This window comes from Aythya marila, assembly GCF_965140915.1.
Source record: "Aythya marila genome assembly, chromosome: 11".
In the NCBI taxonomy this organism is placed as follows: Eukaryota; Metazoa; Chordata; class Aves; order Anseriformes; family Anatidae; genus Aythya; species Aythya marila.
In genome coordinates this window covers 11,100,610-11,112,923 of record NC_139052.1, presented here as the reverse complement: position 1 = coordinate 11,112,923, position 12,314 = coordinate 11,100,610, and the positions used below count along the sequence as shown (strand labels likewise).

Sequence of the window (12,314 nt, the reverse complement as noted above, 5' to 3'; positions counted from 1 at the left end):
GTGCTCTGCCTGGCTGCACCAGCATTCGACATTGAAGGCACCTCTAAAATCCTATCCAACACAACCCACAGGCATCAGATGGCTTGGAGGAAAGCCACCGAGGGACACAGAGGATGGGCAGAGCTCAGGAGCCTGCCTGGAGCAAGCATGCTGCCCAGGTGCTGAGCAGAGGCCACAGGGACCAGGTCACCCAGCAGATAGACAGTCCCCCCATACCACACACCCCTCTTCCCTTAATGCCTTGGCAGGACAGATCAGGGAGATGAGCAACATCCTGTGGACAAAAACACACAGTAAAAAAACTGTTGAGGCCCTGAAAACTCGGCATGATTTTATTAGGAGTGCTCACATCCAAATCCCACCGGGGAAGGCATCCCATGGGCAGGAAGCTGTGCTGGGACAGGGCCACCACTGCCAGTGATGGGTGGCAGCAGCTTCACACCTCCTTATGCTTATCTCCACATCCACTCGCCACCTCCCTGCTCACTTCCATGTTTGGCCGATTCCTCCTTATCACCACAGTGTTTATCTTGGTGGTGTCTGTTCCAGCAGCTGAGGTCATTGTGATTCTGACGGCCGAGCATCCGAAGCACGAGCCCCGCCACCTCCTGCCTGCCTGCAGAGCAACCAGCACCACGCACGCCGGGTGAGCAGCGCCCAGCATGCAGCCGGGAGAGCACCCAGCTCAGGCTGAGAATTGGGATCAAGACCTTGGTGGACACCACGCTCAGGAAGGAGGAATCCCCTGCTCGCTGCGTGCACTGCTGTAGGTCCCCCATCCCCACCAGGTGCAAACAGCACGTCCTGCCAGAGATGCTCTGCACCTCCACAGCATCCCACCTTCTCCTTTGGTTGCTTCTTCCCCGCTACAGCTGTGCTGGTCCAACATGGAAATTGCTGCACCCACTCCAGGCCCAGCATGAGGATGCAGATGGTGACAAGGGTGGCTGCAGATGAGCAGGAGCACCCTGTAGCCCTGCGGGAGGGACAGACTGGAAATCTTTGGGTGCAGACAAGGGGAGCTGAGAGGCAGCACTGGGGCAGGAGGTGCCCAAAAGCCACCCAGACACACGGGGCAGGCAGAGATGCCACCGGAGAGCCCCTCATGCACCAGCCCCCAGGTTTGATGTGTAGACACAGTGGTTCACAGTGCTGCTGAGGGACCAGCACAGGCACCAGGGCCTGGGGCACGTTAAAGTGGAGGCTGAGGGAAGGAGGAGATGGGCACGGGCAAAGGGGGGGTACAAAAGGGCCGTTCCACCTCCCTTCACACCTCCGAGCCCTTTTGGTATATGGGCACAGAGTGACAGGAGCTGATGCAGAGCTCCTTTGCCGTGAGCCTTGATTTTACTAAATTCAACCAGAACTCGACAGAGGGGTTTTATTCAATTCAATCAGAACCGGACGGAGGGGTTTTATTCAATTCAACCAGAACTCGGTGGATGTTATGGATGCGAAAACAACGTGAGAGCCTCCTTGAACACCACCACCAGCGGCCCTCACAGCACTGAGGGCAGAGCCGCGGGGTGCGCGCATGCGCACACGGCCGAGCGGAGGAGGGGGCCTCCCCCTCCCCTCCCCTCCCCTCCCCTCCCCGTGTCGTCATGGCAACGCCCGGCGGCCCGCCCCGCCCCGCCGTGAGCTCAGCGCCCCCTGCGCTTAACAGCGCGCCCGGCGAGCTCGGCGCCCAGAGCCCCGGTAGCGCGCCGTGATCGTATAGTGGTTAGTACTCTGCGTTGTGGCCGCAGCAACCTCGGTTCGAATCCGAGTCACGGCATCGCCCCGGCGGTACCACGGCACACGGGCTCTGAATTTTTTTCATTTTTTTTTTTGCCCTTACTCCCCTCGTTCATCAACATGCTCTAGCACGCCCTTCGTGTCGCCTCGTATACTTTTAGCCCTCTTTTTGCACAATTTTCACTCGTTCCCCTCACCCCTCCGCTGCCCTCCCCGGCTCTCTCCGCCGCCTCGACGGGGGCTGCGGGGCCGGGCCGGGGTCGGGGAACGCTCCCGGGGGTCCTGCCGCAGCTGCCGAGCACTGTCGGGGTCCGGGGGGGTCCTGGCTCCAGCCCCCGAGGCCGCGCTTCCACCGCGGGGCTGCGCTGAGCGAAAATGGTGGAAGCGAGCGGAACGGGCCCGTGAGGCGTCCGTGCCACGGGGGAGTGCGATGGGACGTGGGGGGAAGAAGGGGAACGAGGGCAAAAAAAAAATGAAAAAAATTCGGAGCCCGTGTGCCGTGGTACCGCCGGGGCGATGCCGTGACTCGGATTCGAACCGAGGTTGCTGCGGCCACAACGCAGAGTACTAACCACTATACGATCACGGCGCGCTACCAGGGCTCTGCGCACTCAGCTCGCCGGGCGCCCTCTTAAGCGTGGGGGGGCGGGGCCGGGAGGGGCCCCTTCTGTTTAACACCCTTTTAGATTTATTATTTATTTTATTTTTTTCCAGGTATTTCTTCTTCCAGCTTGCTTCCCACAAAGCGTCCTGCTGGGATGGGAGCACCGCTGGGGTTTGGGTGCAGCCGTGGCTGCCCTGCCGTGCTCCTCCAGCACCCACACGGTGCAGCTGTGCTCCTCCAGCACCCTCAGGGTGCAGCCGTGCTCCTCCAGCACCCTCAGGGTGCAGCCGTGTTCCTCCAGCACCCTCAGGGTGCAGCCGTGTTCCTTCAGCACCCTTGCTGCTCATGGTGCAGCCAGGGCTGGGTGCCAGGGCGTGAGCCCGGGAGGAGCCGAGCTATCGAGCTATCGCTCACTATGGGTTGACCCAGCTCTTTGGACTGAGCTGTTAATCCGTAACTGCACGGCACCAGGCCGGAGCTGCGGGGCTGGCGGGTGAGCGCTGGGGCCCGGTGGGCACAGGGACTGGGGTGGGGGACAAGGATAAGGGCCCTGTGTGTGGCTGTGGGGTCCCACAGCTGGGCAGGGGCCATGGGGAGCACCGTGGCCCCGCATGGGGGGCACAGGGGGCATGGGAGGGGGGCGTCGATTGTCTCCCTGCTCACCTGGCACCACCCCAGGGAGGAGGGTGGCCAAGGAGGCCTCAGCAAAATAAAAAGCAGCAGAGCCATGGGGGGTTGGAGGGGAGGTGGTCACTGAGCCCCCCTGCCTTGGGGTGCAAGTGCCTTGCGGCTCTGGGGGTGGGCTGGGAGCATTGGGGAAGACCCGAGGGGGTCCCCAGACCCTGGGACTGGGAGGTGCTGGGGGGTCCCTGGGCTGGAGGGGGCCTGCTGTCCTTGGTGGAGCCCGATCCTTGTGCCATGGGAAGCGTGAGCCTGCCCTCTCCGCCCTGTCCTTGCTGTCCTGACACTCAGACCTTCAGAGCAAGGGCTCCTCACCATTCCCTATGTCCTCATGCAAGAGTGCTCCTGCAGCCACCCTCCGCCTTCTCTGTGACTCCTCTGCACAGAGAGGAGTCTCCTGTCCTTCTCCAGGCAGAGGTAGCGGGAGGGTGCCTGAACGAGATGCTGCAAGGAGCCCTGCACTGGTGGGAACACTGGTTCTTCTAGCTTTGCTGGACCAGTTCTCCCAGTAAAATCTTCCTTTAGGACTGGTCCCCATGCAAATCACAGTTTACTCCTACCCATCACTCCTGTGCTGTACTAGTTACCGACAGGAAAAGACCTTCCTTATCCTCAACTGAAGGACATGGGTGCTCCAAGAGCTCCTGATGGGACATGCGACCACTCTTATTTTTCGCAACCCCCCACAACATTTTTGCCAACATCTTCTGCACCTTGGAGGAGGGGTGCTAGCTCTCCCTGCAGCACTGCTGGTGTCAAATTTTCCCCTGTAATTGTTTGGAAACATGGAAGAACAAGGACCCTCCCATAGTTACAGGAGAACAAGCAAGCCTGCGCACCAGCCCTGTGGCTTGAGGACCCCACGGGATGATCTGGTGCTTTGCTGGTGCAGGAGCTGCTCTGAATGCTAACTTCTAAGGGTGTTCTCCTCAGAGACCCCAAACTGTCGACAGGGGTCAGATATTTGTCCTTCTCAGAGCTGATCCCAGCTTTCTCTCCCTGGGCAGCTGGTCCCTCACCGTGCTGTTTCTCTAATGCGGTGAGGCAATGGCGCACCTGGAGATGGAAGAAAACCGGATATCCCTGGACAGCCTTGAGAAGGGCATAGACAACCCAGCTTTTGAATCTCCGGTAAATCACCCCCTTCCCCTCCCACTGGGCCACAGGAGCTGCTTGGGGTGCTCCAGCTAACAATGTTTTCCAGGGTGAGGAGGGACTCCATGAGGAGAACCATGATGGTCCACGTGGTGGGAGCAAGGAGGAAAGGCGAGGAGAAGGGAAAGGGAGAGTCTCCTCATACTGCAGGTAGGATAACTCCCGTAGATTCATGCATGTGAAGTATTTCCAGTGGTCACAGTGAGTCCGAAATTGGGCTGATCTTTAGGATAAATCTGCACCTCTCATGTCTCTGGTGTGTGACTCTCCCCAGGAAGGCTCTGCAGCCAGCATCCAAGGCAAAGCGCTTCTGCAAGGCTCATGCCAAGACACTGCGGATGGTCTTCTGGGGGATCTTTGGAGTAGGTGAGGACTTCCCAGCACTGAGACCCCAGCTCCACATCCCCTGGGATGGCTGTGCCCCCAGCCTCCGAGCAACAGGCACCCCTGCCCACATGGAGGTTGTGTCTATCCTCACCAGCCCCATTGTCCAAGTCCTCCTCACCTCGCTGCTCCTGTCCATGAGAGCTCCCCGCATCTCACTGTCCTCTCCTTTCTCCACCTACACAAAGAGTTTTCTCTGCCTCTGCTCACTCTGTGTGCACCCACACAGCTGAGATGCTGTCACCAAGGAGCCTGGCTGCTCAGGTGGTGCTACCTAACCCCCCCCCATGCATAGACAAGAGCCTCAGGGGTGGTCAGGGAAGGATGTTTTGAGGAAACAGACCTGTTTGCCACAATTAGCATTGTGAATCCCTATGGTTCTGATGTTTCTGACCCCCATACGTGCCTTCTCCAGCCTACCTGTGCTACCTCATTGCGGCCTGTTGGCTCAACTTCCAGCGAGCCCTTGCCTTGCTCATCATAACTGCTGTGGTTGTCTTCTTCATGCTATGGAGCGTCTTCAAGAAGTACTGTGGGGCAAAGGTATTGCAGCTCCTCAGCCCTGTTCAGAAATGCTTCCAAAAATCCTGGCGATGGCTGAAATGGTGAGTGAGGAGGACACAGGGCTGCATCTCCCCAGAGTCAAGTTCCCTATCCTGTGGTTGTATGGCCAGAGCGGGGCTGGCGTGACTGATAGCTGGTGGCACTGGGGATGTGCCCTAGTGTTGTACAGGCACCTCATGAGTGGTGAGGCATGGCCCTGCTATGTAGAAGCCGTGGCAGAAATGGCTTGCCACCACCTCTCTACCTCAGTAGCCTGATGGCTAGCTGTACCCCTCATCTGCATCTGAGACCCGGGTTTCCTCAGATGCACGGCCCGTAGGGTGACATCTCCCACACAGTTAGCTCCTGCCTTCATGGGGGCTTCCTCTCTGTGACAGTCTGGGATTTACTTTGCAGGCTGCTGAGCGTGGTCCTCCTGGGCGGCCTGGTCACGTGGCTGGCTTTGGACACCGCCAGAAACCCAGAGCAGCTCATCTCATTAGCTGGCTTCTGCTTTATTTTGCTGTTTCTGTTCATCTTCTCCAAGCACCACAGCGCAGTATGTGTTTCAGGTGTGGCGTGGCCTCACCAGAGGTGGCCACCCAGCACTGAGAGCTGAGGAGGATGTGGGGAACAAATGCTTCTTTCCCATTATCATCCCCTGATGGCCCATGGCTGGAGCAGGGGAGAAGTCCCTAGGCTCCCTGGAGGACACAAAAGCCCAGCAGGGCCCCTGGGCAGAGCTGGCCACAGCCTGGGGAGCAGAGCCCAGGCTAGATGGTTGCAGCCCCAAAGCCACCAGACTGCTCTCCTGCCTGCTGCCCGACCCAGGGCTCCCCCGTGGTCCCCTTATCCTGTTTTCCACAGTGTCTTTCACACTGGGGCAGACCCAGAGACTCAGCACCAGAGCCATGCCTGAGCTTCAGGTGCCTGTGGGTGGAGGGGCAGAAGTGATTGAAGTCCCAGGGGTTTCCAGCCCAGCCCTTTTCAATGTTTTGGGCAATCCCTCCATCCCCTTCCTCCAAAGTGTTAGTGAACAAGCAATTTTGCTCTAGGGGGTCTATACTACCACAAGAAGGTCTCCACTGCCCTTCTCCTCCCTGGCAAGCCTGGCAGGTTGCATTTTACCAGCCATTTCCTGACTCCCACCAACTTGTCTTCTCCCTCTATCACCAGCCTATGTTTGTAGGTTTCTGAGGGGATTCCTGACAAATAGCATCCCCCTGACCACCACCCAAGACCCACTGAAAGGGCAGGAAGCCAGAGAGGTAAGTCTGTAGGCTTTGGTAACGCTTTGGTCCTCATTCTACTCTTGGTCCCCAGGTGTCCTGGAGAGCTGTTTTCTGGGGTATTGCCTTGGAATTCTTAATTGGCCTCTTCATCCTCCGAACAACCCCTGGCATCCAAGCTTTCCGGTGGCTGGGTGACCAGATCCAGGTACTGTTTCTGCTCACCCTGTCCCATGCTTAAGCCCTCCAGGTAGCTCCCATTGCGACCAGTAAGTAGAGCCGAGCGTGGCATGGGCTGGAGGAGCGGCAGGGAATGCACGCCAGCATTCTTGTTGAGACTGGAGAAAAGCCAGCTCTTTCCTGGTTTTGTGGCACAGCCCAGGCCCTTTGGCACAGTGTCCCTTGCAGGCTGGAGTAGTGCCCCGTGCCTCAGGGACACCCCACCACTATCCCCAGCCTAGGTATTATGGGGTCTTTATCTGCTGGGGCAATGAATCTGGCTGTGGGATTGAGGGGCAGTCACCTGCTAGGCAGAAGACAGATGTCAGGGGAAGAGCTCATGGAGATCTCCCTCTTACCATATGACGTCCTCAATTGCAGATCTTCCTGGGCTACACCAAAGCTGGCTCCGTCTTTGTCTTTGGGAACACGCTCGTTGAAGAAGTCTTTGCCTTTCAGGTCAGCTTGGGGAATGGGATGTGGGGAGGGAGAGGCAGAGCCTGGTTTTCTTCTGGCCTTGTCCAGAGCTCAACCAGCTCAAGGATGGGTCTCCCTTAGCTTTGTGCCCATCCATGGACCTCCTCAGAGCCATGGGGAATTTATACGGGTTCCTGTCCCTCCTGCTGGGCTCGCCCAGTGTTGTGGCACCCCAATAGTGTGGGCTGGATATGCAACACCATGCCCAGCCCATGTGGCAGGGGAGCCTGGTCCCCACGTGTACTTAGATGTGCTGCTCAACTCCCCTTTAATCCTGCACCCTGGTGTCTTGTCTGCAGACTCTGCCCATCGTTGTTTTCTTCAGCTGTGTGATGTCCATCCTCTATTACCTCGGTGCCATGCAGTGGCTCATCCTGAAGGTAGGGCCTTGTGTCTAGCTCTGTGATGGTGGTGGAAAGGAGAAGGACCAGGTGGTTTCTGCAGCCCCAATGAAAAGTTGATGGATGTCCCTGGAAAATTGGGATGGTACTAATTTGGTTTGACTTGTTCTGCTAAAATGATAGACACGTCTATCGTGACCTCTCTTTCATGCACATCTTCCTGAGAAAGCCCAGCCCTGGGGTTGATGGTGCTACCTGGTCTTTGGGCACTTCTGGAGACCACCACCATGCTGCTTGGCAAGGGCAGGCTGGAGGACCAGATAGTGCTTTGCTTCACAGGGTGGGTGGTGGGGTGTCAGGAGCCTTTGGAAACACCGTGGCCTTGTCTGTCTCCAGATCTCCTGGCTGCTTCAGTTCTCAATGGGCACCACCCCTACTGAGACCCTGAGTGTGGCAGGGAACATTTTTGTGGGACAGGTAAGGCTCTGGGGAGGAGATCCAGCCCCTCAGTCCTTGCAGCTGAGGCTGCCCCAGAGGAAGGGTCTTCTCCTTCCTTCCCAGGAGACCTACAGCCCTGCATGGTGACAACAGAGGCTTTTCTTTCACACAGACTGAAGCCCCACTGCTCATCCGCCCGTACCTTGCAGACATGACCTATTCAGAAATCCATGCTGTGATGACTGGGGGCTTTTCCACCATTGCAGGCAGCGTGATGGGAGCCTATATATCTTTTGGGGTGAGTGCACGGCCAGATACAAGCCACGTTTTCCCTGCTCAGGGGTTCTGACATGCCAGAACTGCCCTCAGCTTGTGGGGGAAAAGGACCCACTGTGGTCCTCTTCCATAACGGGCCAGGGGTCTCCATGCCCAGTCTCACCTCACCTCTGCTGGCCTTGCCAAAACCCCAGAGCTCTGCCAGGGACCCTTCCACAGCAATCAGGGTAGATCTTATTGAATCAGGGAATGATTTAGCCTGGAAGACCCCTTTGGAGGTCTCTGGTCCACCCTCTTGCCCAGACTGGGTAATGGCAGAGCCTGAGCGGGATGCTCATCCAGGTTAGCGGTGAACATCTCCATGGTGGAGATCCTCCCCACCTCTCTGGTCTGCCCCAGAAGCCCCAATTCACTGGGAACAAATTTTTCCTCATGTCCAGCAGGAATTCCTCCACTGTAACCTGTACTGTGCTTCTCAGCCTTTCACCAGGGACCTCTGGGAAGTGTCTTCCCTTCAGCCCCCTTTTAAGTATCTGGGGACTGCAGCTCCCCCCGCTCAGCCCTCCTTTCTCCCAGCTGAACAAGCCCAGCTCCTCCAGCATCTCCTCGGCTGTCCCGTGCCGCAGCCAGGAATGCTCTCCCCAGTTCATCATTGTCTCAGAGATGGACATTGTGTCCAGATGTGGCCTCATCAGTGCTCCGTACTGGGGAATAAACCTTCCCCTTGACCTTCTGGCTGAGCTACTGCTATTTAAACATTAATTAGGCTACTTAAGGAGGGAGCCACGGGTGAAAGGACAGAGAAATGAGAAATTGCCGCGCAGAGGGCAGGGGAGGGGTGAGATGAGGCTGTTACGGTAATACTCTGCTCCTGCTGGGAGCTCGGCTGTTCGGTGGGGGTGGAAGTTCACAATGTTGCACAACTTATTGCTCTGATAATGATAATGACAGAAAGGGACAGGGAGGGGACAAAAATCATCAAGGTTAAGTCAGACAGCAAGAGATTAGCATCTGAGGTTATGATTGTTGTGGCTCCAGCAATGTCTCCATCCAGACCTATGCCTCCTCAATGGCCAAGACGGGAAATGCAGAGACATTTTCCAACCCTGAGCAACCAGAAAGCCTGGCACTGCTCCAGGTGTTGCTGGCCCTTGCTGGCCATGTCCTGGGGCAGCCCTGTGCAGCCTTGCACGGAGCTGCAGCGCCTAAGCCCATGGTCTGCCTGTTGCAGATAGACGCAGCATCATTGATTGCAGCCTCCGTGATGGCTGCACCCTGTGCCCTCGCTATGTCCAAACTGGTCTACCCCGAAGTGGAAGAGTCCAAGTTCAAGGGCAAGGAAAGCGTCCACATCGCCAGCGGGTGAGTGGGAGCAGCGGGATGGGGCGGTGGGGTCGCACACATCCTGCCACAGCAGGGAAGTTGCGGGAGCAATTGGGGTATGGCAGGTGGCAGAAGGTTGGGAGACCCCTGTGGTGTGCAGACAGCGCAGTACATCCACAGAGCAGGACCAACCTCACAGTGGTGTTGCCTGGCCACATGAGCCTGTCTGGGTCTTTTTTCTCCCAGGGAAGAGCAGAACATCCTGGAAGCTGCTAGTAGTGGGGCTGCTGCCTCGGTGGGGCTTGTGGCCAACATCGCGGCCAACCTCATCGCCTTCTTGGCCGTGCTGGAGTTCATCAACGCTGCCTTGCTGTGGTTCGGGGAGATGGTGAACATCAAAGACCTCTCCTTTCAGGTATCCCCGAATCCCCTGCCCATCCCCACCTTCGCCCGCTGCCTCAGTGGGCTGCCAAGACCCCCCCTTGTCTAGCGTTCACTTTGCTGGTGCTTGGTGAACGCTGGCGGCGGGTGCCCAAGCTGGGGGCTACGCAGGGGCTCAGCTCTGCGGTGCTCCCTCCTGGCGTGCTCTTCCCAGATGATCTGCTCCTACGTCCTCATGCCCGTGGCCTTTCTCATGGGGGCAGACTGGGCAGACTCGCCACTGGTGGCCGAGCTCCTGGGGACCAAGATCTTCCTGAATGAGTTCGTGGCGTACCAGCAGCTGGCCACGTACAAGAAGAATCGGCTGGACGGCCTGGAGGAGTGGAACGGGGGCCAGAAGCAGTGGATATCTGTGAGGGCAACTGCCAACCCCGCTGGGCATAGGGCACTGATGGAGCCAGCTGAAACGGGGCACGGGGCCTGGCAGGGCAGGGGGGTGATGGTTTGGGGGATGGGAGGACACCCACAGCCAACTAGACTTGAATGTCCACTCACTACTGGGTTTGGGGTCATCCTGAAGGACCCACTGAAGGAGAAAGGATTGGGGGGGGGACTTATCTCCACCCTGGCTGGCTGAGCTGGGAGCTACACCATGGAGCTCAGCTCAGGGCGCTGTGGGGCTGGGTCAGGGTCACTGTCCCCTGCCTTTGTGCCCTGCAGGAGCGTGCCGAGACCATCACCACCTTTGCACTCTGTGGATTTGCCAACCTCAGCTCCATCGGGATCATGCTGGGAGGCCTGAGTGAGTGTGACCCACGTCCTGGGTGCTTGGGCGTGGGGCAATGGGACCTGTGGGCGGCAGGAATTTGCTGCCTTCAAGCCTCAGCGTTCAGCCTCTGATAGCACGCAGCTAAGAAATGGGACTTCCACCCCCACCACAGGCTGGGCAGACAGGCTGGGCTGTGGCCAGGACCACCAAACACGATGCTACACCAGCATGGTTGGGCAGGGCACTGGATGGCAGAGCCAGATGGGGACCTGGGACATGTCTCTTCTTTCTGTGTCCCCGACCGGGGTCCAGAAGCAGAGCAAGGATCTGACTTGCCCTCCTCTCTGCTTTGTCCCCACAGCCTCCCTTGTTCCCCACCGCAAGAGCGACTTTGCCTCCGTCGTGCTGCGAGCCCTGCTCACCGGCATCTGTGTCTCCATGCTCAACTCCTGCCTGGCAGGTAGGTCCCTGGGGAGAACAGGCAAAGGGCTGAACGCCCCTACAAATGCTGGTGCAGGTGTGGGAAGGCTGGGGGCCACCCCCACAGCTCTGACAGGGCCTCCAAACCCTCTGCTCTCTCCCCCCTGTGGCAGTTTCTCAGGGTCCCCCAAATCCCATGGCACTGCTGGGGCTCCTCACCCTCACCTGGGCTGCAGTTGGGATATTTCAAGGGTGGACTTTGAGGCATTGTGAGGAGCTCCCACTGCTGCTGCCAGCTGGGAGGATGTGGTGCATGCATGGTCAGGGTGTGGGATTTGAGTGTGTGGTCCCCCAGGGACCAAACCACCAGGCCTTGTCCCCCAGGCCTCATGTACACGCCAACGGAGGTGAGCGACTGCGTGACCTTCTTCGGCACTGCCAACTTCACCTCTACCAGCTACCCCATATACACGTGCTGCAAGCAACTCTTCGCTAGGTAGGTGTGCGGCCGGGCCATGGAGAGGGTCTGGAGCTGTAGGGTCTTGCCTGGGGACCCATGTGCATGGGGGTGGCAGACAGGGCTGGGATGGGACTGGCTCGTGGAGCTTGCACGCATGTCCCATCTCCTTCGCCCTTCAGCAGCTGGGCACAGTCGGCACCCAGCAAGCCAGCTCTCTGGCTCTCTCTGGGAGGATGAGGAGCCCAGTGTGAGCCTCTGAACCATCAGTTTGGGGATGGGGGTGGAAGGGTGGCTCTAGGCCTGACCGTGCCTCTCTTTCCTTTCAGCACGATGCTGGAGAACGGGACACTCTCCTTCACTGGCGTCTGGGATGGCCAGGCGGAGAGTGAGCTATGGCTGATGCAGTGCTGTGGGCACTACAACCACACATCCTGCACGTGGTGAACCCTGAAACTCACAGGCTGCTGCCAGCTCAAAGGAACACCAGGGTCCACACACACCGGTCCCAGAGGCACAAAAAAAAACAGCGTGGATGTGTGTGTCTGGTCCTGTCCACTCCAGTGATGAAAGACAGCATCATGCACCTTGCAACCCGCAGCCCTGGGTGTTGGCTCCTTGGACACAGGGGAACTGCTCCAAAATAAACCTCAGGCTGTACATATCCCATGACTGAAGCTCGCCATAGCTGTTTTTTGCTGCAAACCTTGCAAATTGAGCCTCCACCAGGTGCCAGCTTCAGGGCCCAGCCCCTCTCCTCTCCCCACAGCCGGCGTGGATGGGGTAAAGCTGTCGGCTGAAGCTGTTTCCTGCCTTCCCCAGACACAAGCCTCCCCGTCCCGCCATGCTTGAGTTCATCTTTTCCATAGCGACCACAGCG

At 58.2% G+C, this 12,314-nt stretch overlaps 1 protein-coding gene across 1 annotated transcript; it reads left to right on the top strand.

The window, feature by feature from the left end:
* Nucleotides 1-4,059: 4,059 nt before the first annotated feature.
* On the top strand, nt 4,060-11,881 carry LOC309882253 (sodium/nucleoside cotransporter 1-like; the record flags this gene model as incomplete). The annotated part of the gene is made up of 17 exons (XM_082769156.1): nt 4,060-4,153; nt 4,227-4,327; nt 4,452-4,543; nt 4,977-5,166; nt 5,522-5,663; nt 6,428-6,541; nt 6,934-7,011; nt 7,329-7,409; nt 7,767-7,847; nt 7,981-8,106; nt 9,316-9,446; nt 9,654-9,822; nt 10,003-10,200; nt 10,509-10,590; nt 10,919-11,017; nt 11,362-11,473; nt 11,764-11,881. The coding sequence occupies exons 1-17, from the start codon at nt 4,070-4,072 to the stop codon at nt 11,879-11,881; spliced, it is 1,998 nt and encodes a 665-aa protein (XP_082625282.1). The 5' UTR covers nt 4,060-4,069.
* Nucleotides 11,882-12,314: the final 433 nt, after the last annotated feature.